The 24495-nt window shown below is 47.5% G+C and overlaps 1 protein-coding gene across 1 annotated transcript in view; it reads left to right on the top strand.

Moving 5' to 3' along the window:
* Window positions 1-18264, top strand: part of HHAT (hedgehog acyltransferase) — a 247495-nt gene extending 229231 nt beyond the window's left edge. Inside the window, exon 12 of the mRNA XM_069459447.1 lies at window positions 17809-18264. Coding sequence (XP_069315548.1) covers window positions 17809-17900 — 92 coding nt within the window. The 3' untranslated portion in view covers window positions 17901-18264. The remainder of the gene's footprint in view (window positions 1-17808) is intronic.
* The last annotated feature ends 6231 nt before the right edge of the window (window positions 18265-24495 follow it).

Here is a 24495-nt window from a genome sequence, read left to right as displayed (position 1 = left end):
CCATTTGTGACGTTTGACTGCTGACAGCTTTCAAGCCCTGCCCCTCCTTCAGCCCCTTGTGTCCTCCCACCTCTGGGCCAGCCAAGAAGAAAATGGACCTGCTCCTTCCCTGGGTGCTGGCAGGAAGTTCAAACTTTGCAAACCCAGCCACTGCTTACCCTGGCCCTACCCCTGGCCACAATAAAAACCAAAGCCACTTGCCCTCCCTTTGCACAAGCTGGCTTGGGGGCTGCTGTCCCCAGAAAGCCTCATTATGTGAGTAATAACCTTTTTAGACCCTCGTGGTGTGTATGCAACGTCACCAGTCTTGACATCTGAATCACTTTTGCAGGGGAGAACTGCAGAACAGCTACCGATAAAAATATTCGTTCAATTGAGTGCTGCTTTGCCGATCCTCAGAGGACTAGGACAAACATATAGTCGATGTACATTTGGCTGAAGGAGGCTTGAAGATGTGCGTTTGTTATTCAGGCCCTTCCTCCCCAGCAGGGTAATTGGGTGGGGCTGGTCTGGGAGAGAAGTTTCTCTCCATCTTTGCAGCATTTGTTTTTCTCCTGCTGTTGCACTGCTCTGGGTTCATTACTCGCTGGTGGAGGTCTTAAATCTTGTCCTCAGTATCCAATCGGCTCATTCAGTGCTATTTGGTTATTACCCCAAGACCCTAAATCCACATACATTTAGCATTACGGCCCCACAAGCTGACTGATTATGCATAACACCGCATGCATCCTCCAGCAGTTATTTTTTTTCTCCAGCTGAGGATTTGTTTGCCCTATGGAGAAATCAGTGGTTGTATGTACTGTGTATGTGTTAATACATAATGCAGGATTAATTTGAAAATCGCATGGAGGTCTGAATGTACATTATGCAAAATGCAGAAACTGGTTGTGTTATGGACGTTTGAGCTGACATGCCTGCATGCAGAAATGTTCTGGGAATATGTGGTTCAGTTCAAGTGACACCACTCCCAGCATAATGGTTCTATAATGTATTCAGACTCACACATCTAGCACTGTTGAATTTTGTGTTAAATAACCCAATTGGTGTATATGAAAACAGCTTCCAGTAATTCAAGTCCTTGGAGTCAGCCCAACTGTATAATCTTGGCCTCAGCAGATACTTGAGGAGAGTAGAAGGGAATATTTTGCATGTATTTGGCTATATATTTGATTCTAGTATATAACACATGGGGATTATCCTCAGATGCATGGCTGTCTTCAGAGAGGGTTTGGAAGCACATTCGGGCTCCCCTCTGACCACCGAGGAGCCCCTTTTTCTCTCCATGTCTAAGTGAGCTCAGGAATACAGACTCATTTTCAGGAGTCTAAGTGTGGCATAATTGCCAAGGGAGTCACTCAGTAAAATATGGCTTCCCGTCAGCTCCCACAGAGTAGGCTGGAGAGGCCCGAGTGGGTCAGACCCCGGGTAGCCCTAGCACGGTGCTGGGCACACCGAATACAGCACTTTGCTGGAACCAAACATGGCTATGACTGAGGTTGACCTACCTGACCCTCAGATAGTGGGAAAGGGTGATGTAGTATTTTTCCAGGTGCGAGGATGGGCTGCCTGGAGCCATCATACTGTCCACACTGGGCGTGAGAGATGTCTGCCTAAGGTTTCATGTCACCTCTGGCAGGCACCACGTGGAGCAGAGTCAAGAATGACATCCATCTGTCATATGTGGTGTCAACCAGCTTGTCTGGCCAATGAGTAACGGGCATGGGGTCCAGGCTGGTGTTAGGAATCACCCTGCTGAAGGGATCATAGGTTGAAATAACAGCAGCTAGCCTAGGGATTAGAACCAACAAAAGGGCAAGATGTGTCTGCAAGGAGAGTCGATTCAGGGTTTGTCTCCGTACCTGTATAGGCCACTCATATCATTTAGTATCAGAAATGCACTTGTTCAATGGCAAGTATTAGGCTTAAGGAAACTTTTCTGGATTTATAGGTGTGAGATGTCAAAGTACATTCTTGCAGGGTTTTGCCCCTGTCTCGCCAACAGAAAGGGAAGGGAAGTTGTCTGCATTGCCTACGTGGCATGATGCCGAGGGCTGGGGTCCCGAACACTGTGACACTCTCTGTAAGCAGCTCAAGGTTGCTGCTTGGGGTTTGGGTTTCTTACTATTTGCTATTTGGGCATCCTGGTGAATGAGTGGAAAACTAAATGGCTCTAATCCTCATGATTATTTTTTGAGTAGGGATTGGTAATTCTGGTTTTAAGAAGAACACAAAAGGCCCAGAGAAGTTAGAGTGTAGCGATAACAAGTGATAGAGAGCTCGGGACTCCCAAGTCCGAGGGCGGGGCTCTCTTCATTGCCTGGGGCTGGGGATTCTGGCTCCTGAAACTGGCCGCAGCCATGGAGGTAGGAAATACTATTCCAGAGAAGAACATAATCTGGTTATTTTTCTTTTCGTTAAAAAGGCAAACATCATACTAGGGCCTTTTATTTGCAGCTTTGGAATTTAGCCAATTATAAATACATTTTAGGGGATTCAAATACAACTCAAGTTCTTAATCAGAACATTCGGAAGCTCTTAGAAGGTATTTTTAATTTTTTCCTGCATCAGCTGCATAGCTATATATTAGCGTAGACGAGATGAGCCTTGGAACCCTTCTCTCCTTCTAAGGTGATCAGGAAGGTAGGGAGCAAGCTGGGGCCTGTGGGCCCTGGGCAGGCCTGCCATTTGTCAGCTCCTCTGCTTCATGGCACACTTTCCCCCAGTTGGTCCAAGAGGGCCAAACATAATTTTTTAACGTATTCGCATATTAGAAATTCAGAAAGGAGAAGAGAAAATCACCAGCACTCTGAAATCTTGCTGATTAAATGTCACATTGGAAAGCCCTGGATAATTGCCTGCTCGGAGCTATATGGTCTTATCCCTGGAGAGAGAGAGAGAAACCAGCTCGGAAGGGAGGCTGGAGTAATTAATTTTCTTTTAAAAAACAGATTGTGACTCTGATTATGGAAGAAAGAGAACACTTTGATGAGAAACCTTCCAGTTGGTTCTCCGTCAAGGCTGAACCCCCAAAGTTTCAGGTCCCTCCTCTATGCAGGGCACACTCTTCTCCTTGCCTATCCTTCCCTGGCAGTCCCCACAGTGGGCACTGCTCAGTCTCTGGTCTATAATTGGGAGTTAGACGATATATCTGTCAAGATCTAGTCTGGAAAACAGAAACCATCCTAGGTATTTAAACAGGAGGGATTTAATATAGTGGATTACACAGGTATTAGAAGACTGAAAGAGCAGGGACACTGAGTGCATCCCAGATATTAGTAACTATAGAAAACAGTTACTATCCTTAGGGCTGGGGAAACACAGAGGAAGAGGTGGATCACCGGACTCCAGGATCTCAGGGAAGAGGCCCTTAGGGGCTGGGCTCAGACTTCTGGGTTGTGCCCTGTGGCTTGTGCTTGAACATCAGAGCAGGGGTTGCTGCACGGCTGGTTCTCAGATCTGGAGGGAGCAAAGTGCAGCTGAGCTGAGAGCACCGACAGGAGCTGGAGGCTGGAGCCACTGCTGCCCTCGGGTGCTGGAGGGATACTGACAAGGACTGGAACTAGGAAGCGAGTCCAGTCTTCCCCTCCTCCTCCTCCTCCATTCCGATAGGAATTGCTCAGAATTGAGGAGTAAAACGAGCTTAGTAATGGGGCCTGGACCATTCCAGAGAGGAGCATGGAAAACCCGGGCCTCCAAGTGAATAAAGCAGGTGCCTTGCCTCGACCCTGGTGGCCTCTAGGTCAGGGCTCCATTGGCAGTACAGGCGACCCAGGGAAGGGGCTGGAGAGGGGAGATCCACGGCAGCCCTGACCTGGAGTGGCCTAGAAATTGCGTGGCTGAGGCTAACGTCGTCCGTCCTGTGACTGGCTCTGAACTGGAGGTGGACCCAGCTGCCAAGAGCAAAGGAAGCAGTCGGAATAGATGGGAGATATTCATCAGTGACTCGACCAGGAGGTTTCCGTGCGAGAAGCCGTTAGAACGGAGCAGCATTACATGTACTGACGTGGAACGATCCTCTAGATACACAACCTAGAAAAATAAGGAATGAACACTATGGGTAGTATTTGTGCTCAAAAATAATACATAGTTCAAAATGAAAAGTTAAATGCCTTTTTTTTTTCCCCCCTGAGACAGAGTCTGGCTCTGTTGCCTGGGCTAGAGTGCTGTGGCGTCACCATAGCTCACTGCAACCTCTAACTCCTGGGCTCACATGATCCTCCTCCCTCAGCCTCCCAAATAGCTGGGACTACAGGTGTGCACCACCCTGCCTGGCTAATTTTTCTATTTTTAGTAGAGATAGGATCTCACTCTTAGGCTGGTCTCGAACTCCTGAGCTCAAGTGATGTCCCCACCTTGGCCTTCCAGAGTGCTAGGATTACAGGCATGAGCCACCATGCCCGGCTTTAAATGCCATTTAAAAAATATGTATGTTGATGTTTCCCTGTGCATAGTAAGTCTGTGGGAGGATAAACAAGGAATTGGGACCGGGCAGTGCCCGTAGGGAGAGGAATTGATGGATTGGACACAGGAGTCGAGAGTTACTTCTTACCCTTTGGTACATTTTGAATTTTCTATTATGCATTATCTGGCCAAAAAACAGATTAAAATTTTGGGGAAAAAAATCCTTTCTCAGTCTTGCTGGAGGGCACAGCCACTGAGGTGAGGTGGCCCTTCCCGCTCATGCACTAGTGACCATCAGAATCAAGGCTGTTCCCATTTCCCCATTTCCTTAGCCCCGTCTGCTCTGTGTCCTCCCCACCATGCATGCCTGTGCCACCTCCTCCTCCAGACTGCAGCTCTCCCAGGGCACAAGCCAGGCCTCTCCATCCCACATGCCGCCGCCCTTGGTGTAGTGTTCACTGCACAGAAAATGCTTAATAAACGTTGAATGCTGACTTGTTCATTCATTCACATCAGGGAACACCCTGGGGTCAGATTTATCTTTTTGCATCGGATTCTTTTCTCCCTAACTGCAAGGCAGCCTTTTAATCTCTCTGGTATCCCCAGCGCTTAGCACAGTGCCCTGTATGTTGTAGGAGCTCAATAAGTATTGGTGAGTGTCACGTGAGGTCTAGTTTATCTTCGGATCAGATCCTTCCCAGCCAAACAGCAAGAACAGAACCAGATCTCCCCCATGGAACGAACCCAGCCGTCCCTAGGACGGGAAGGTGGGAGGCTCTGTGATGGGGAAGGTGCCAAGGGCCTAGGCCAGCGCTCCACCCAGGGCATCGTCAGAGATGTACCGGGGAATGGAGGAGGGACTGTCCAACGCCTTCCTCAGCCACCACCTCAAGCTCCGGTTGCTGGGACACAGGAAGAACTGGATAGATGCAACCCGTCAGAGGGTGAGAAACGCAGATCCCGGCCACAGAGCCAGCTCTGGGGACACTGCCCCATCGCTGTGGAAGAATGAGAGAAAGTAACTGAAGGCTGGTTCCACGCCCTGAGTTGACCCATAACTGAAGAAGTATCTGGAAGCTCTACAAGGACTCCGTCGTGTAAATATTGTGCTCTGAGGTCACAAACATAACCAGCCAGAAACTGCGGCAGCTGAGACTCCTTCCCTGGAGGCCACAATTAGCTCCATGCAAAGACTACCAGGAAGAGAATAAACGGCAGGACGGGCTTCCCAAAGGACCCTGCCTCTCTGCCCTCGGCTGCCTGGACAGGAAGCTCGGAGGGGGCAGGGACGGTGCTAATGCCTTATTCTGACACCCCTGCGGGACCCCAGCTGCCTTTGATCTGCTGCTCCTCTGCCCTGGCTCAGCGGCCCCTGTCTCCTCTGCTCTTGTAGACACATGGTTCCAGGGGGTCGATTCTGAGCAGGTGAAGAGGAAACGCTTCCCTATGGGCGTTTGTCAGATTGCTGGGCGTTTGCTCCTGCAAAGGCTCCTGCAGGGCCAGACCCCAGCCGCCCAGGGAGCAGGGCTGAGAGAGGGCTTCTGGGTGGCATGTGGGGCCATCGGCGAGCTGGGAGCCTGAGGGCAACACAGTGTTCCTTCAGCGTCGGGTCTTGAAGGCACAAACGTCTTTCTGCGTAACCCGAGTGGAAAAAAGCGTCTGAGTCACTTTAGACGTCAGGTGAATATCCTCATAAGCACGTCAGGAAAAATGTGTTATTTCCTCTGACGTTCCCACGGCTCGCTAGAACGCTGCCTTCTGTTCCCACGACAGGCAGGAGGTCCCCCCTCCCTGCTCCCGACAGAGTGGTCTTAGTTTGTACCTTCCTGGGGGGAAGGGGAGGGGAAGATGATTTGAGGACCTACATTTTCTAGGACTGTGACCTCTTAGAAGGGACCTTGGAGGGGTCATCTGGCCCCGCCTCCCACCCGAGGCAGACGTCTGCAGTGGACACCTTCCTAACAGAGCCGCCTGAACCCCATGAATGCATGGTGGAGCCCAGGGTGCCCCTTCTTACCGGGGGGCTCTAAGTGCTGTGGCTTCCTTGGGGCAGTGGCCAAAATCTGCCTCCTGTAACGCCCCGTTGGAGGCTGTCAGCCCCAGTTCTGTCTTCTGGATTGACAGAGGTAAGGTCCAGTCCCCTTTTCACGTGACCTCGTGGCCTTTTTCTGCGCTAAACTTTTGATTTGTCTTTGTGTCCACATGGTGGAGTCCTTCTGGACCTCCGGGAAGTGGCTTCTGTGTGACAGTGTCACTTGTAAAACATAACTTGGTGCCTGGAATCGGTTGGCCTCAGTGGAGTCTGCAGGCATCTACACGTGGTTTCTCTTACTCTCGGGCTGAGCACACATGCCCCTCCTGAGCCCCCTGCTTCCCATGTGGCCTGAGATGACAGCAGCGCTGACCTTGGCTACTGCCCAGGCAGCCGTGCTTGTCCTGTGCTCCCATGTGGCTCCCTAGCCTTGCACTCTTGCAGGGGAAGCGGGTCACTCTGGGAAGAGCAGCTGTGGTGGGAGGCAGCTCTGTGTCCTCTCCGCCCTCCATCAGCAGAGCCCTTTGTCTGCAGGCTCTGTGGGGTCTTCTGTGTTCCTTTTCCCTGCCCTGAGCAGTGACATCAGAGCCCTTGATGCATCCCTGGCAGCTCTGATGCTTTGTTAGCAGAGAGGGGCCCCTGGCCCCCTGACACCTCAGCTGCTCCATCCCAGGGCTGCCTCCTCCCTATGTGCAGGACCACCTAGATGCTCTGTGCTTCTGAGGGATGAGCAAGCTGCTCCCTCTCTAGCCGGCTGGCTGGAAGGGGAGATGTGGACGGTACCACTGCTATGACATCCCCTGAGCTTGGATGCTCTTCTTACCCCTACCTACCTATTCCTTACGCCAGGACCTAGGAGATGAGATGCCTTTCTTTGTTGTTAGAGACAGGGTCTCGCTCCATTGCCCAGCCTGGAGTGCAGTGGCACAAACAGATCCTAGGTCTCTGTGGCCTCAAACTCTTGGCCTCAAGCGATCCTCCTGCCTCAGCCTCCCAAACTGCAAGATGCCTTTTCCAAATATCATTTGTAAGTGTTGGAGCCACATTTGTCTGAACTAATCTGAGGACTGTTCTGTACTTCTGTCTGTTGAGTTCCTTTTGAGGAAGGTGAAAGGTAGCTCAGGAGGAGGGGGGGTTAAAATCAGCACAGGTAAGACCAAACCTATGGGCTCAGTCTCCTCCAAGAGAAAGCTCCACCAGCTGCACCGCAGGCACAGCCAGCCTGCCTTTGTCCAGGCAGGAGGAGCAGGGGACGGAGTGGGGGTGGCTCTGGACAGCCCAGCCCTAGTCCTGGCCTAAGAGGAGCAGCCGCTGGGAGATGACGCACAGAAAAGCTCTTGCTGCACAGATACCTCCGGCTTTCAGACCGGCCCCATTCCTCAGCAAGTTGATGAGCAAAATAAACTTCTGCAGACACAGTAAGTGGGAGCAGTGAGGTGAGAACAAAGCCATCTTTGACAGGCAGGAACATTTTCTTCCTCTTCCCGAGCAGCGTCTGGCGTTCCAAGCCCACTGTCACTTCACAGAGCTCCGGGAAGAGCTGCCGCTGCTGTCCCTGCCACTGGGAGCTTGGCTTTATCATTGTGTTCTCTGCTCAGAGATTCAAGTAATTTGGAGCCCTTTAATCTAACAACTGCTTTCGGAAAAGAACATGTCAGACACATTTGCTGACATCACCTTTTAAGATGTTCACATAGTTTAGGCATTGCGTTCTTTTCCTTCCTTTCCCGTTCTTTCTGACATTTCCATTTGGTGGTGGCAGGAAGGGGGCTGCGTGGAGGGGGCATTCCTGCCCTGCTGGCCTTTGCCAAGTCCAGGTGTTCAGGGCCAAGCACGCCCACAAGTGTAGACGATGCCTACACTACGGTCACTTCCGGTAATTGACTTCATGTCCCACGAGCTTAGAAAATGGAGGCCGGGTGTACACAGAGGTGTGGTTTCTTGTTCAGGGCTTTTGCCATAACTCTTATTTTTAATTACCTAAAGTAGGGATTTAGAAGTCTTATAAATGAGTACTCTGCAGTCGCAACCCATGTCTGTGTTTCTTCAGTCTCACCTTTGTTTATCGTTGAGCGTCGTACCATGCATGCTCTGGTCCCAGTGACATGGTCCTACCTCCCATCCAGGGACACAGTCTCCTCTGCTGTGACACAGCCCACATGCCATCCTGCCCCTGCCTTGCCCGGCTCCCCAACAGGAAGCTCAGTCCTGCTTCAGCATCTGAGGGCAACAGCCACCCAAGCGTCCCTGGTGTGTCCTCCCTCCTCCCAGCCCTGCCCCTGAGGGTGCTCAGACATCTTCACCTCCCTCCTTGTGGGGCAGACTTTTAGGTATTTTCAGCAACCACTTTCTCTTCTGCAGAGTCCTTGTATTTCCAGGTGAACATCACCAGACCCACCCACCACTCCTCCTGTAACAGGTTCCCAGCACTCTGCCGTTCTGTGTTTGTGTAGTTGGATTAGAAGACAAACCTGCTAAGTTCAGCTGTTTTGATCTGTTCAGTTGCAATCTATTGGTGTCTGCCCATCATCCCAGCCTGCCCAGTGTTTGAGAATCCTGTCTCTGCCATCTGTGTTCTCCCTGAGCCTCTTGTCCTCTGCACGTTGGGATCACAGAGCTGTGGAACGGAACCGAAGGTGCAGGTGAGGAGCGCAGTGGCCCCAGGGGGTGCTCTCGGCCTTCGGTGGCACGTTCTCATGAGGCCTCAAACGCAGATGCAGACTGCGCCTATGACAGCAATGGAGGCTGCCTGACCAAACGCCGAGCACACAGTAGGCGCTTCATAAAGACGGACGTGGGCGGGCAGTTGTCAGAGCTGTCCAGCAGGGGCCCGACTCACCGTGTGCCATCCCTTCGTTTCAGGAAAGCAGCTCTCGCTAGCTGGTTTGCCAGGCACCATCCGCTGTGTTACACGATGTGGTCATGAATTAACAATGAACAACAGCCCTAATTAGGCTGGATTAAGAACACGAGTTAAGGAAGAGAAACAGCTGGGGAGGCGTGTTCCCACTGCGCAGCCCTGGCCCCCGTGGCTGGAGCTGGAGCTGTGGCACCCACGGCAGGGAACAATTTTTCTGGGAAGCGGGTCCCCCACCCAGTTGGCCAACCCTGGAAAGAGAAAAATATGTGTTTTCCCAGCACCGCCTTCCGCTTGTGCTGTCAGAATAAGAAAAAGTGGCTCTGGCTTGTTCTTCCCACTTCCTCAATTTCACGTGAAATGATTTGACTTCGTGGCGGTGAGTGCTCCAGCGAGCGCTCGCCTGCGGGCTTGTGTCGGGAGTCTGCGAGGATGAAAAATGCGGCAGAGGCTGGCTTCATCAGGATGTGAAATTGACTGTGAACAACGTGATTTATTAAACGCCGCTGTTTGTGCTGCTGAAATGTGCGCACGGCACCTGGCAGGCGACCCTGGCTCGGGTGGGCAGGAAGCCCGCTGAGGGTGGTCCCGGCCACTCCTGCTAAGTGCCCCGTGGAGGCTCAGCCCACGGCAGGGGCCAAATCATTCTGGCTTTGACAGTTTTAAGGAAGGATCATCCAGGCACTGGGAGCATGCTCGTCCATGCCCACAGTCTAAATTAGGCGCTGAGCAAGGCAAAGGCTATAAACGTGCTCATCGATGCTGTCCCTGTCCCCACTGCAAAGACCGAGAAACGGAGGCTCCAGGAGATGGGGTGACCGAGTGAATTACTGATGGCCAAGGTCTGGAAAACCCAGCCTGCTGCTTCCCTCTCCCTGTTCCTTTGGGTGCCCAGAATGAGGGGGTGAAATGAGATTTGGAGGCTGAGAGACCTGGCCAGGAGGCGGGAGCCCGGGTTTGAGCCTTTCTGCCACGTGACCTGAGGCGAGTGACTTTCTGAGCTTAGGCAGCCGAGTGCGCTTTGGAGTTACGCAGCCCTGAGTTCTAAGTGCGCTTTGGTGACCAATTAGCTTTCATACCTTGAGAAAGTTACTTTACTTCCCTGAGCCTCAGTTTCCACATCTATGAAATGGAGCTGATACTACCTGCCTGATAGGTGGTTGTGAGAACGTGGAATGTGCCCAGCCACGTACCTGGCAACTCGTGATGCTTAGTAAATGTCTGTCTCCGCTGCTCCGAGCATGGCAGAGCCCAATCTGTCTATGACTCTGTTCAGCTCCGTTGGTAGAAAGCCCCTCCCTCAGCTTGCTGCAGAGTTCCCCTAGAACAGCAGTTCCCAAAGTGTGGTTCTCGGAGCAGCAGCACCCACGTCACCTGGGAACTTGCTAGAAACACAGATTCCCAGGCCTACCCCCGACCTCCTGCATCGGGAACTGTGGGGTGTGGGGCTGCAGTCTGTTTTGACCTGTCCTCCAGGTGATTCCCGTGCGGACTCACTGTCCTAGGATTTCCTACTTCAATTTTGAACAGACCAGAACCATTTAGTCCTTTCTCGTGAGCGGATGTGAAAGAGGTGAGCATTTTATGAAAAACACTGGGGGCCTGAAAACCTGAGTCTGAGTCCCGGGTTTGCAAACTATGTGAAGGTAAAAAGTTGTTATTAGAACCGTAAAGTAGCAGCAAGAGCCTGTTGTTCAGAATGTCCGTCCGTATCCCTGTGTGTTGGAACTAGACCCAGCAGTTTGCAGGCTTAGCCGGGGCGGCTTTGCTCTCACTGTGTATCCTTCGATAAAGTGGCCGCCCTCTGACGGGAAAAGGCTCCTGCCCTATAGCTTTATTAAGATTAAAACTCTAAATTTAGCTCTGGAGGAAGGTCTGCAGGCTCACGACCATTTGATGAATGGCTCCGCGGTAGCTCCAGACTGCAACTCCTGGAGTAAATAAGATTTAAATAAAGCTACCAAGGCACCATATCATTCCCCGCGATCAAATCTGAACATGGTTAAATATAAAGTGCTGTCAGGAGCCAGCTCTTTTAACGAAGGCAGCAGTGCACAGAGTCATTCTGAACAGTTAATGAAACGATGGTGGTGAAGCTGGGCGGGGTACAAAGAGCACCAAGGTGCGAGCAGTGGTCAGGTCCTGAGCCAGCACCCTAGGGCCGGGGCCTGGTGCGTGAGCTAGTTCTATAAGGAAAGAAACACTTGTCCTCCAGTGACCTCAAAGTAGAAAATGCCACCAAAGCAGAACAGTGTATGCATAAGATGCGGGGGCTGGTAGTCAAAATATCTAACAAGGAGTAGGGCATAGACACAGATCCAAGGGATGGTGGCCAAGTGCAGGAGCAGGTCCTTGAGGCCTCTGCAGAACCAGGTGTTACCTCTTTTGTTGTTGTATTGGAAGACAAGTCATGGGGGAGAGGCTGGCACTGTGGCTCTTACCAACTAGCAGGGTAGCAGATCAGCCTTTTAACACTGGGTCTGGTCTCTTCGATGGGCACCAGCTAAACGTCAGCCTGGAGCCACAGTCTGAGCCCGTTCTCAGGGTCAGTGAGAGAGAACATTGTCTTTGGGCCCCAGATCCATCGGTCACCAAGTCCCACGAATCCCTCTTCTGCAGCGTCTCCTAGAACCACCTCTTCATTGTGTTTCCCTTCTCTGGGCCAGCCCATTAGCGCCCCCTCTGTGTAGGTCGAGATTCGTCAGCCTCACACTGGTCTTCACTAGGATGACTATGTGGGCTGTTACGTATGCACATGCATCCCCCCAGGGACATGGATGGTTGGTGACATTTAATAGTCACAGTACATCCTTCCCATGTGCAGACTTAGGCTTCAACCAAGGAGAGTTTATCTCAGGAGGTGAACTTTGTTTCCTTTGCAGCCTGGTGGTGCTCAGGAGTAAAGGAAGCTCTTCTTTCTCCTTTCTTACGGTGGCTTTGAGTCACTGGGTGACATTGCTCCATGGGACCAGAAAGTGAGTCTGTAAGTCTATCTATAGGGACTGAAGAGCCAAGCTGGGAGGCTCATGGTGTTCTTCAACCCTCAGGGGAACTGTGAACCAGCAGGGTGACGACTGAGCAGTGGGCCAGTTGGAGGGACAGCAGGTAATAAGGCGCCGGAGCCAATGGCTAGAAAACTTGCCTGGGCGAAAGGAGGGAGGAAGCTAAGGCAGTGTTAATGGTAGATGAGTAGTAGATAATGGTAGATTAAAAAACTAAAGGACAGACTTGCCATTCTTCAGGCTGTTGTTCCGATAGGATTCAACCTGATGCCCTAGGTTTGGGGTGTGAACTCTGGGCCTTTTTGAGGCAATGTGGCTTTTTAAGCAAGACGACTAGTATTGGATTTAAACCACAGTTCAAGAATCTGCTGTTCTATGACAAGTTATTTATCTCTATGAGCGTCAATTTCTCCCTCTTAAAATGAAAATGGTAGTTACCTTAGAGTGTTGTGAGAATTAACCGAGATTGTGCATTCTTTGTAAACCGTGGAGTAGATGGTGTACTCTTTGTGAACTATTCACGTGCAGACAGAGACTGTGGTGCTGGGTGGCTGAGGGCTAGGGCAGGAAGAAGGTGCCCCTGCCCATTTGTTCACGTGCTGGTCATCAACCATTTCCTCCTAAAAATGGCTAAGAGCAGGACGTGGCCTTGGAAAGAGCCTTGCTGGAGACAAGATGGCGGCCACAGCCCCGGGAGTGCTGCCCGGCCTGACAGCCACATGGGCCTTTGATGGGGTAATTGATAGCTCATACACGATTCAGCAACTCAATTAACTTCCCTCCCATTAGGAAGGATTGATTTCTTCCTTGGGACAGGGATTTGTGCTGATTCAGCTGCAGCAGCCTCCCTACTGCCGAACGCATCTGCGTGGTTAAAAACGGGCTGCTCTGGTTGTCCTGCTGCCTGGAGGCCTCAGTGGAGGACGGCGTGACCAGGGGAGCTCAGTGTTCACAGCATGTCCCCCTGCCCTTAGGAAGATGAAGGACTGAAGACCCATCATCATTTAAAAAATGAATTCTGTTTTCCTGCCACCTCGGGGCATGTGTAGCCCAGGACACGGTAGCCCAGTGCTGCAAATCTGTGATTTGCTGATGTCCCACTGTGACCCTGAACATTTTTTTAATGCCAACTTTATTGAGAAATAAATTAATACATGATCAACTGCATTTATTCAAGGTATACAATTGGATGAATTTTGCCAGTTGTATACACCCTTGAAACCATTCTTGCAGTCAAGATGCAGAAAATTTTCGTCATCCCAAAAGATGCCTCGTGTCCTTTGCAGTCCTTCCCTCCCTCAGCCCCCAGCCCCGGTCCGCCCCAACCACTGATAGGCTTTTCGTAACTATAAATTAGTTTGCATATCATGTAAATGCAATAATGCATTATGTGTTATTTTGCCAGGGGCTTCTTTCATTCAGCATTGGTTTTTTTTGTTGTTGTTGTTGGTAATTATATATAACCTAAAATTTGCCATTTTAACCATTTTTAGGTGGCATTAAGTACATTCACATTGTTACACAATCAGCACCGTCCATCTCTGGAACTTTTCTCATTGTCCAAAACTGAAACTTTATACCCATTAAACACTAACTTCCCATTTCCCCCTCCTCCCAGCCTCTGGCAACCATTCTATTTTCTGTCTTTATATGAATTTGATTGCTCTAGATATATCATATATGTAGAATCATATAATATTCTTTTGTGTCTGGATTATTTCATTTAACATGATGTCTTCAGGGTTCGTCTAGGTTGTAGCATGTGTCAGAATTTCCTTTTTAAGGCTGCAATAATAGTCTATTGTATGTACCTAACATCCATTTATCTGTCACAGACCCTGGAGTTGCTTACACATTTTGACTATTGTGAATAATTCTATGAACATGTGTGTACAAATATCTCTTCTAGTTCTTTCAGTTCTCTTGGGTAGGTACGTAGTAATTCTGTGTTTAATTTTTGGAGGAACCTCCGTACTGTTTTCCACGATGGCTGCCCCATTTCACATTTACCTTTTAGACAAAGTTTTTTATGAGACCTGTTTCTTCTTATCCCTTCACTTTCCAGAAAAAAATATCCTTTGACTTTTCATGGCCCTGTGTGATGATCTTTTCCTTCAATATCCTGGCCTCTGGCCTTCTTTCAGACTGATGTAATTGCTCAGAGAATTGCCCAGCTATAATAACCTCAAGTGAAATTACAGTGCTCACTTTCACTTCACTCCAGCCATTTCCCTCTGTGTCCTACCTGTTTCTCATTAGCTGCAATTATTATACAACTCACTGATATCCTATTAACAATGTCATGATACAACCACCTACATCCTATTAACTCCACCTACTGTGCCACCTACGTTGGTCCTCTTAATTGAATCTATTATGCTATACATCCTACTTCTCTGCGTTTAGCTATATCTGTCAAATAATGTCCTATTAACTATATTACCCAATCTCTGCAACTGTTGTCTGACTTGCCAGCAACCTGTTCATAATATCTGTGTTGCTGCCTACCTGTGATCTGGTAAAAACTGATCATCGATTTAGGTCTTGTTAGGTCCTGGTATGAACCTAACTTCCACTTTTATGATTCTATCCTCATCTGAGTCCTGATAAAGAGGAGGCTCTGCCCCCAAGCCAAGGCCACCCTCACCCCCTGGGGCCACATTAGTGCTTGCTTAGTAGCTGTCACTGTCAAAGACCTTGTGCCTACAGGCCACCACCAAGAGGCTGATGTCAGCATCTAGGGCAGGGCCAGGCATAAAGCAAATGCTCAGGAAGTGTTGGTTGAGTAGTGTTGAAAAGTGACTTGTAGAATCTGTCTGTTCCTTGTCATCAAGAATCTTACTCCTGAGGTTGGGAAAGGATAAGGGGTCCTTGGCGGCCACCTGGTCCACTCTGGGACTACTGTCTGTAGGAACATGTATGTATTAAACGGTCTAGTGAGCTGTGTATATGTAGTAGAATTCTCAGGTGACCCTATATTAATCCTTTGCATTTCTGAAACATTTTTTAAAAACACTACCAAATCTGTGATCTTCTTTGATAAAATGCTCATTTAAAAAATTATTCCAAGCTCCTACTGTAATGGGGAAACTGAGGCCCTGGTAGGTTCTCACAGGACGGTCAGGATTACAAGTCTCCTAACTGCTATCTAGCTGCCTCTCTGGATGGCGTATACAGTAACAGGAAGGAAAATTTTCAGGGCCTAGCTGTGGCCCACACCAAACATGTATGTATGCCTTACCTCTGGGCGGTATTGGGGACCTTTCTCCTTACAGGTCTGTTGCTGGGTGGCAGCTTTCCAAGGATGCCCTTTGATAGCTATGGTGCCAAGCACAGCTGTGCAATGCCCAGGCCCAGCTTTGTGTAGATGAAACATCCCCATTCGCCCACCTCTGCAGGCAGCCTCTGGGCCCTTTGTTTCCCAAACACCACTGATACCTCACCCCAAACACAGCTGAAGTCTAGGAGGCTTCCTGTGCCTGAAGCCCCCTCCCCTCATCCTGCCCCCTGAGCCCACTGAGGAACAGGTGTTGACCAGTCCCCAGCATCTGTGTCTGAGCCAAGGCGGCGAGAGGTCTGAGGGCCGCCAGACAGGATGGGTCCATCCTGAAGCTCGGGGAAAGTACCTGGCTGCCCTGGGCTGAATTGTATTCCCTGCAAAATTCACGTGTACCTGGAACCTCAGAGTGTGACTTAAGTTGGAAGTCTTTGCAGGGTCTTTGCAAATGTAGGGATGTTAAGGATTTTGAGAGGAAATCATCCTGGATGAGGATGGGCTCTAAATCCAATAGCTGGTGTCCTCAATAAGAAGAAGAGATGACACGGAGAAACACAAGGAAGAAGGCAACGTGAAAATGGAGGCAGCGATTGGAGTGATGCCGCCACAAGCCAAGGGATGCCAGCCAGGAGCTGTAAGAGGCAAGGAAGGATTTGTACCTAGAGCCTTCAGAGGGAGGGTGACCCTGCTGACATCTTGATTTTGGACTTCCGGCCTCCAGAACTGTGAGAGAACACATTTCTGTTGTTTGAAACCACTAAGTTTGGTAATTTGTTATGGCAGCCACAGGAAACAAACACACTGGCTGACTGGCAGACAGGAGGTGGGCGCGGGGCTGGTCCTGCAGCTAGACTGCCGGGGTCCTCTGCTACACTCACCTGTCTTGACTGCAGGGCCTGAGTGAGTGCATGTGGCGAGCCAGTCTGAGGAGCAAGGAAGACCAGGGCGTGACTTCCCTGTGGTCACTCTCATCTTAGTGGAGAAAGTTCTCCAGGCCCTGTCTCCACCATTGTTACTCCCTTTCTTTAGTGCCTGCTGTATGCAAGTCATTACATCATTTCACTCCATCCATGTAAGGACAATATTAAGTTGTTCTATCCCGAGTTGTACGTTAAGCTTCATTAATGTGCTCAAGGTTACATGGCTGGCAAGTAGCAGAGCTGGGATTTGAACTTGAGCCTCATCCCACTTAAAGCCTGCCCACTTAACCACTGTGCTACAGTGATTTATTATAGCTATGCCCTATTAATAATAATGGCAGCCAGTGGTCCACACTGCAAGAAGAGAGCCTGCCAGAGTTACCTAACCCTCAGGGGCTGCCGCAGTCTCCTTCCTACTCCTACCCCTGCCCGACTGCCCCGTCCCTACGCAACAGCCATATCACACGATCCCTGTTCCTTGGATGCCCTGTGATGTTCGCACTTCAGGTGGTCTCTCTGGTAGCTTGTCCCTGTCCCTTTCCATCAGACACACTCTTGCTTTAGCCCACATGGCTCAGTTTCAGTGTGCTCTGTACACCCCGTTACCTGGCATTTACTACATGTGTCATGAATCCGACTGGGGTGTGTGTTTTCCTAGCGGGACCGGGAGCACCTCTGACACAGGACTGGGTCTTTCTGTTTTGACACCTGGCATCTTCCCCGGCATTTCTGGTTCTCCAAAGCCCCCAATAAATGTTTAAGTGAAACATATCGAACATGTGAAGATCGTTAAGTAACAAATGCTCGGTAGAAAGGGCTGTTAATTTAAAAAAAGGAGAAAGAAAAGAACATCAGAGATTCTAAGACAAGTATTTGTGGAAGGAATCGCTAAAAGCTTTGCGTTTTGAAAGCAAATATTTAATTTAGTCTCCCTCTTCTGTGTACTTTCAAATGGCACTCGATGTGATATAATGCTCAGATTTATTCTGGGACTCATGGACTTTTTTTTCTTTTTTGATTATTAACTGCTTTAGTCCTCCACACATGTATTGTTTAAAAGTTTGCCCTGTCTTCAAGCGCGGCTTGCATTTGCGATCGTGCACCCCCTCATCGTATGCCGACCTGGATGGGAATACAGGACGTGCCTTGCTGGCGTTCCAGTTATGGCTGACTTTCCAGGAAGCGTGTGTCTTACTGTGTAAACCAAGGCCCATTTTGTTTCTCAGGTTGCCTTCTCCAAAAGGGAGCAGTTTGCTCCTGTGGGAGGTCCTGTCCCTGACAGTTCTAATGGCTCTTCCATCTCTGTCCTCCCTCTACAGGCTGGCCGTGGGTGACCCTCTCTGTCCTGGGATTCCTGTACTGCTACTCCCACGTGGGCATTGCCTGGGCCCAGACTTACACTGTGGACTAATGCCGTCAGGCTCAGGCCAGCCCCGCTGCGGGCCTCCAAGGCAAACGGTGCTTCACCTTGACCTCCCACTCCAAGATAATCTCCAAGAGATAAACATCTGCTCATCTTCTGTTGAAGTTACCTCACTGGGGCTGGAAGCTTGAGCTCTCATAGAAAATTGACAACCAGATGATCTTCCAACTTTGGAGCCTTACAGATCTTCTACCCCAACCCATCATTTTCCTGCTGAGCAAGCTGGGGTCCAGAGCGGTAGACTGCCTTGCTCAGCTAAACATGGTGGCATTTTGGTCTAGAACCTGGTTCAATGGGAACTTTGGGTTCTTTTCTCCTTTACCAGGAATGAAATATAATGGACATTCCTTGATTGAGGCACAGAAGTCCTGATTGGTGATAGGCCTGTCCTCTACTGGGCAGAATTTCTGAAACATTTTGGTGACATTTATTTAAGAGACTCCCTTCTTTATGTCCTGCAGTGTGGTCTCTGGAACCAACACTAGGCTCTGAGCTTCATACTTCAGCTCCTCTGCGGGAAGGGGACAAAGCCTCTGCTCTGTTTCTCGTTACCCAGTCGAAGAAGTCAGAAGCAGCCCTGTGGCATTCCAAGGAGTCTGTACCCAGGGAGTCCTGTGATTTGAACTTCATCAGGCTGATCTACGTGTGGCTGCTTGTTGCTGAGATCTGCAGAGAATGTGGTAGTTCCTCTACCTGACAGTTGTTTCACAATAAAGAATCAGAATGTAAAAGCCACAGCATAGTGTATCCACAGAAAGGTGCTATCAGGCAAGTCCCGAAGATAAGGACGGCTTCCTGGGGCCTTGTCTACCCTCTCCACGTAAGTCCCAAAAAAGTTATTATCCTATTCAGGGGTTCATGCTCAGTGGTCTATATTGTTTTGTTTGGATTCAAATGCAGCCTTTTCTGTACATAGATAATTTACATTTTTGTAGAGTTATTTTGAATATTTGTCAGGACATGTTTAAAATCTGAATACATTTATATGACTTGATTATGCACTCTAGAAAGACACTGGATAGAGCCCACCAATGGCCCCAAGTGGTAGATAATTCAGAATGCTTCTGTTTAGCTTTGGATTTTGTGGTGGGCACTGAAGAAGCTTTAAAATTCAAATCCGAAGTGCATACGATTATGGGAGAACTTATCTCAGGCATGTGAATTGTTGAGTGAAAAGTTCACTTGGACCTAGTGCTGTCTCATACTTACAACATGGTATGGCCCTTGTGCCTGGGCTGTGGTTATCAGCTCCGTGAGATTTAAACTCCTGGAGTGCAGGACAAGTCATTTTGTTGAGTTTCTTTTCCTTCCTAGCTGCTCTGCTTAGAAGAGAGATGGAGGGGCCAGATGTCCATGACCTGGGGCGGGCACATTAAGTGTTGGCTGAAAAGGTCAGAGGGGGCGGGTAGACCTGGGCAGCAGCAGCAGCCTCAGCAGGTGGTTTGGTAAAGGAGGGAGAGACATGGTGCAGGAGATTCCAGGGTGCTGAGAAGTTTTAAGGAGGGAATGAGCCTGGGGAGGAGTCAGTGCCCAAATGAATGCAGTAAAACCTCGTGGACTAACATGATCTGTGGCCAGCCAGAGAGAGTGTGGATGAAGTTTACTTGGAAGGAAAGGGCTTGCCAAGAAAAAAATAGGAGTATAAAATGGTATTAGGGAAGTGTGTCTAATATATCTGCATATGTAAATAATGCAAAAGATTTTGAGCTCTTCCAAAGACACCATTTATATAAAAACAGATAGGCGTAGTCAATTATTAAACTATATTGGAAGAGTCAGTGGATATATTTGAAAGTAATGATCCTGAATTTCTTTTAAACTATATATATATTTTTGAGACATGGTCTCATGCTGTTGCCCAGGCTAGAGTGCAGTAGCATCATCGTAGCTCACTGTAACTTTAGACTCCAGGGCTAAAGTAATCCTCATGCTACCATGCCCACTTAGTTTTTTATTTATTTGTAGAGATGGGGTCTTGCTGTTGCCCAGGCTGGTCTCAAACTCCTGGCCTCAAGTGATCCTCCTGTCTTGGCCTCCTAAAGTGCCGGAATTACAGACATGAGCCAACATGCTCAGCCTCTTTGAAACTATTAGATGATTTAGAATGGTTCTCAGGAAGGAATAAATGATTACTGTGTTTACCTCTGTATTTAAGGTCTAATTAACCAATATGTGGATTATCCAGGACCATTGTTCTCTTTGACCTCTTACTACTCCTCAGCTGTAATGTGAAAATGATAATGCTTCTCTCTCCATGCATATGAACTAAATTCTTGGAGTTGCTCTAAATAAGACGCCTGGGCACACAGAGCAGTTCAGCTGAGGACACTGGATATGTCATCAGCCCTGAGCAACTTCAGGCACGATGTTGGGAAAAGACTAGACAAGGCCCCAAGGTCACTTCCAGCCCCAGAATCCTCTGATCCCAACCTGGCTCGGTGGTCAAGACCAAGAGCTTCAAGCAGAATCACTGAGATGATCACCAAGGAAGGAATCAAGGCATCTGAAGGACATGTAAGCCTCAGTCATTTTGACTAATTCCCAGGACCACACAAGAAGAGTTAAAAGTATTATTTCTTCAGATTACTTTGTTTGAAGTGACAGCAGAAAACATTTTGTTCTATTAAACACTATAGGCCTAGAGAAAAAAAATCTATCAATTATACACATAATTGTATAATCTATATATTGAGAGAATAGCAATGGGGGGGTTTCCCCTTAAAGAAATTGAGATTCTTCCCTTTGCTTAATATAACTGTTGACTGAATATAAGAAAGTAACCATGAGTTTGTTTTTTAGCAGATGTGCCAGAATGTATCTTATACGGTAGGGTTCCTTCCCTTCGTGTGGCCAACATGAGAAGCCAAATTGTCTTGACAGTACAGACCTTCTCGGTGCATTTTGAGAAAGCCTCTGAGGCCTTTCCTCTGTGCAATTGTTTTATTTTAAAATATACAAAAAAAAACCTCTTTTTAAAATAGTTGAACCCCATTTGGCACCCAAAATGTAGTATTCATTAATTAGGTCTGTATTACTACTGGTCCTTTTGACTAATTATAAAAACCATATTCACCAAGAGATTATTTTCCACCCTTGAAGATGTCTAAAGAATGTAATGTTTAGCGAGTGCTTTAGTGGGTGACACTTTTGAAATCAACACCTACCATTTGGAATTTTAAACACTATCACCCTTAACTTATTTTTATTATGCTTTTCTGCAATGTAGTTGAAAATGAGAAGGGAGGACATCATTAAAAATACTACTGTGACCCTAGGAGATGAAGCAGAGGCTTGGAGAACACAGATTCCTCATCGCCAAATTAAGTTATACTGCCTGTAGAAAGAGAAGAGCCTTGTTTGAAATGTAGTCCACGAGATATTAAATAAGAACTCAGGTTGGCAGTATCATGGAGTCTTGCCATGAGCAAGAAGCAATACCTATTAAAATAATAGCAGAACTGAAACCATGCCAGTGTATTTAGATTAGGACTATTTAGATTAGGGGCAAGTAGTCCTTTAATAGTTTGAGACCATCAGTGAAATAAGGCACACATCAAAACTCATGTTGATACTAAATCATTCAGCAAAGATTCAGTTATGTTCTTCATACTGTGTTTTAAAAGGCAGGAAGCATTAATATATTTTATATAAGTTTTAGTCCAAATTGTTCAAAATAAAAAGGATCACTTCCAAACAGAATAGAGAACCCAGAAATAAAGCCATGTACCTACAGCCAACTGATTTCTGACAAAGGTGACAAAAACATACACTGGGAAAAGGACACTGTAGTCAATAAATGGTGCTGAGAAAATTGGATAGCCACCTGCAGAAGAATGAAACTGAATCCCTGTCTCCCACTATATACAAAAATCAACTCAAGATGAATTAAAGACTTAAATGTAAGACCTGACGTTATGAAAATACTAGAAGAAAACCTGAGAAAAACTCTTCTGGACATTGATCTAGGCAAAGAATTCATGACTAAGACCTCAAAAGCACAAGCAACAAAAATAGACAAATGGGACTTAAACTAAAAAGCTTCTACATAGCAAAAGAGATAATCAACAGAAGGAACAGACAGCCTGCAGAATGGGAGAAAATATTTGCAAACAATGCATCCAACAAGGGACTAATATCCAGAATCTACAAGGAATTCATGAAAAAAAAACCCAAATAATAATCCAAGTAACAAATAGGTAAAGGACATGGACATTTTCAAAAGAAGACATATACGACAAATGATCAGTAAGCATATGAAAAAATGCTCAACATCACTATCAGAGAAATGCAAATAAAGTGCATAGTGAGATACCATATCACACCAGTCAGAATGGCTATTATTAAAAAGTTAAAAGAAATAGATGTTGGTTGGCCGGGCGCGGTGGCTCACGCCTGTAATCCTAACACTCTGGGAGGCCGAGGCGGGTGGATTGCTCAAGGTCAGGAGTTCGAGACCAGCCTGAGCGAGACCCCGTCTCTACTAAAAATAGAAAGACATTATATGGACACCTAAAAATCTATATAGAAAAAATTAGCCGGGCATAGTGGCGCATGCCTGTAGTCCCAGCTACTCGGGAGGCTGAGGCAGTAGGATTGCTTAAGCCCAGGAGTTTGAGGTTGCTGTGAGCTAAGCTGACGCCACGGCACTCACTCTAGCCTGGGCAACAAAGTGAGACTCTGTCTCAACAAAAAAAAAAAAAAAAAAAAAAAAAAAAGAAATAGATGTTGGCAAGGATGTGGAGAAAAGCAAACGTTTATAGGCCGTTGGTGGGAATGTAAATTAGTACAATCTCTGTGGAAAACAGTATGGAGATTTCTCAAAGAACTAAAAATAGAACTACCATTTGATCCAGCAATCTCGCTACTGGGTATCTACCCAAAGGAAAAGAAATCATATCCAAAAGACACCTGCAGTCATATGTTTATTGCAGCACTATTCACAACAGCAAAGATATGAAATCAACCTAAGTGTCCACCAATGGATGACTGGATAAAGAAAATGTGGTGTATATTATACACTGGAGGAGTATTCAGCCACAAAAAAAAGAATGAAATCATGTCTTTTGCAGCAACATGGATGGAACTGGAGGCCATTATCTTAAGTGAAATGACTCAGAAACAGAAAGTCAAATACTGTATGTACTCATAAGTGGGAGCTAAATACTGTGTACACAGGGACCTAGGGAATGGTAGACATTGAAGACTCAGGAGGGTGGGGGGGCAGTTGGTGAGGGGTGAGAAATTACTTAGTGGGTACAATGTACACCATTCAGGTGATAGTTACATGGAAAGCCCAGACTTCACCACTATGCAATGTATCCATGTAGCAAAACTGCACTTGTATCCCCTCAATTTATGGAGGGAAAAAGTTCACGTCTAAGTGGGAGGTCAGCTTCAGATACGTCTCAATTCAATGTGTCATACAATTGTCCAGTGATGCCCCATTTTGAGGGCAATCTCTGTGTACTTGTAATGCAGATGGAGCTCTACTTTAAGATCGTGTAGCCACATGTCTTCATATCCAGAATTTTATGTTGTCAAAAACCACAGACAAGTGCTTTCCAAATTGGAGCTTCCCAAACTCTTGAAAAGGAATAGAAAATATCATCCTGTCATATCGGAACACCACTTCATTGACTTAAAATTATTGAAGGAAAGGCAAAAACCAGTATCATGTATAAAATAGTTTATTACCGTAATAAATAAAATTAATTTTTTTTTTTTTTTACAAATATCATTTGTGCTTGTTTAAAAATGTTGAGAAAGGAATATCATCAATGGGGAGCCTGCATGTTCCTCTTAACATTCCCAAGCCACAGACATACAGCGGAGTTCCTGGCAGCATCCTCAGCTGACCACAAAAATAGTATCAGCCCATTTGCACTTTTGTTTATTCATGCTCATTTGGACAAAGTGACAGATGCAAAGGAAAAAAACCCAATAAAGGATTTGGCAGACTCAATGGAAAGAGTGTTAATAAAAGGAGAAGCCCCAGAATGACGAACTGCTCGTGAGTAGAAGTGTCCTTGTGGGGTCTGTGAAATGTCAGATGTGGACAGTCTCCAGCTGATGCACAAATACAGTGTCTGAATATTAAGAGAATACATTCATTAAGGGGGGGGGGGTTGCATCCTTCTTAACATAAGTCAGTTCATATCCTGATACAAGATCTGTGAACTTCTCGTTGAACAACTAATGGATCCATTGGATGACTCAGAAGTCACAGAGAGACACTGGCTCTAAGAAAAGTTTAATGGCAGGGAGGGCACCTGCTGGTCGGGCACCTGCAGGGTATTCAAGTCCAGTTCTAGAGGTTCCAGAATAAGTCTGATATGCTCACATGAGAAGGAAGTTTCATTTGAAACTAATTTAAGCTGCAGACAAATTCACATTGATTCTTTTGAATTGTCGGGGGTGGAAGTTAAAACTTCTCAACAGGAACACCTTTGGTGAGAAAATGGTGCTTTCTCTGATGTTTGCAGTTAGTGCTGAGAGGCCAGTGAAGTCTCCTCCAGGTGGAGGGCACAGGAGCTGGTGAAGGTAACTTTTTAATTTTTATTGAAGCAAGTGAGAAGGCAGTATA

Source organism: Eulemur rufifrons, chromosome 27 (genome assembly GCF_041146395.1).
Source record: "Eulemur rufifrons isolate Redbay chromosome 27, OSU_ERuf_1, whole genome shotgun sequence".
NCBI lineage: Eukaryota > Metazoa > Chordata > Mammalia > Primates > Lemuridae > Eulemur > Eulemur rufifrons.
Note: the sequence above shows the minus strand (reverse complement) of the source record. Positions and strands in the feature narration are given on the sequence as shown.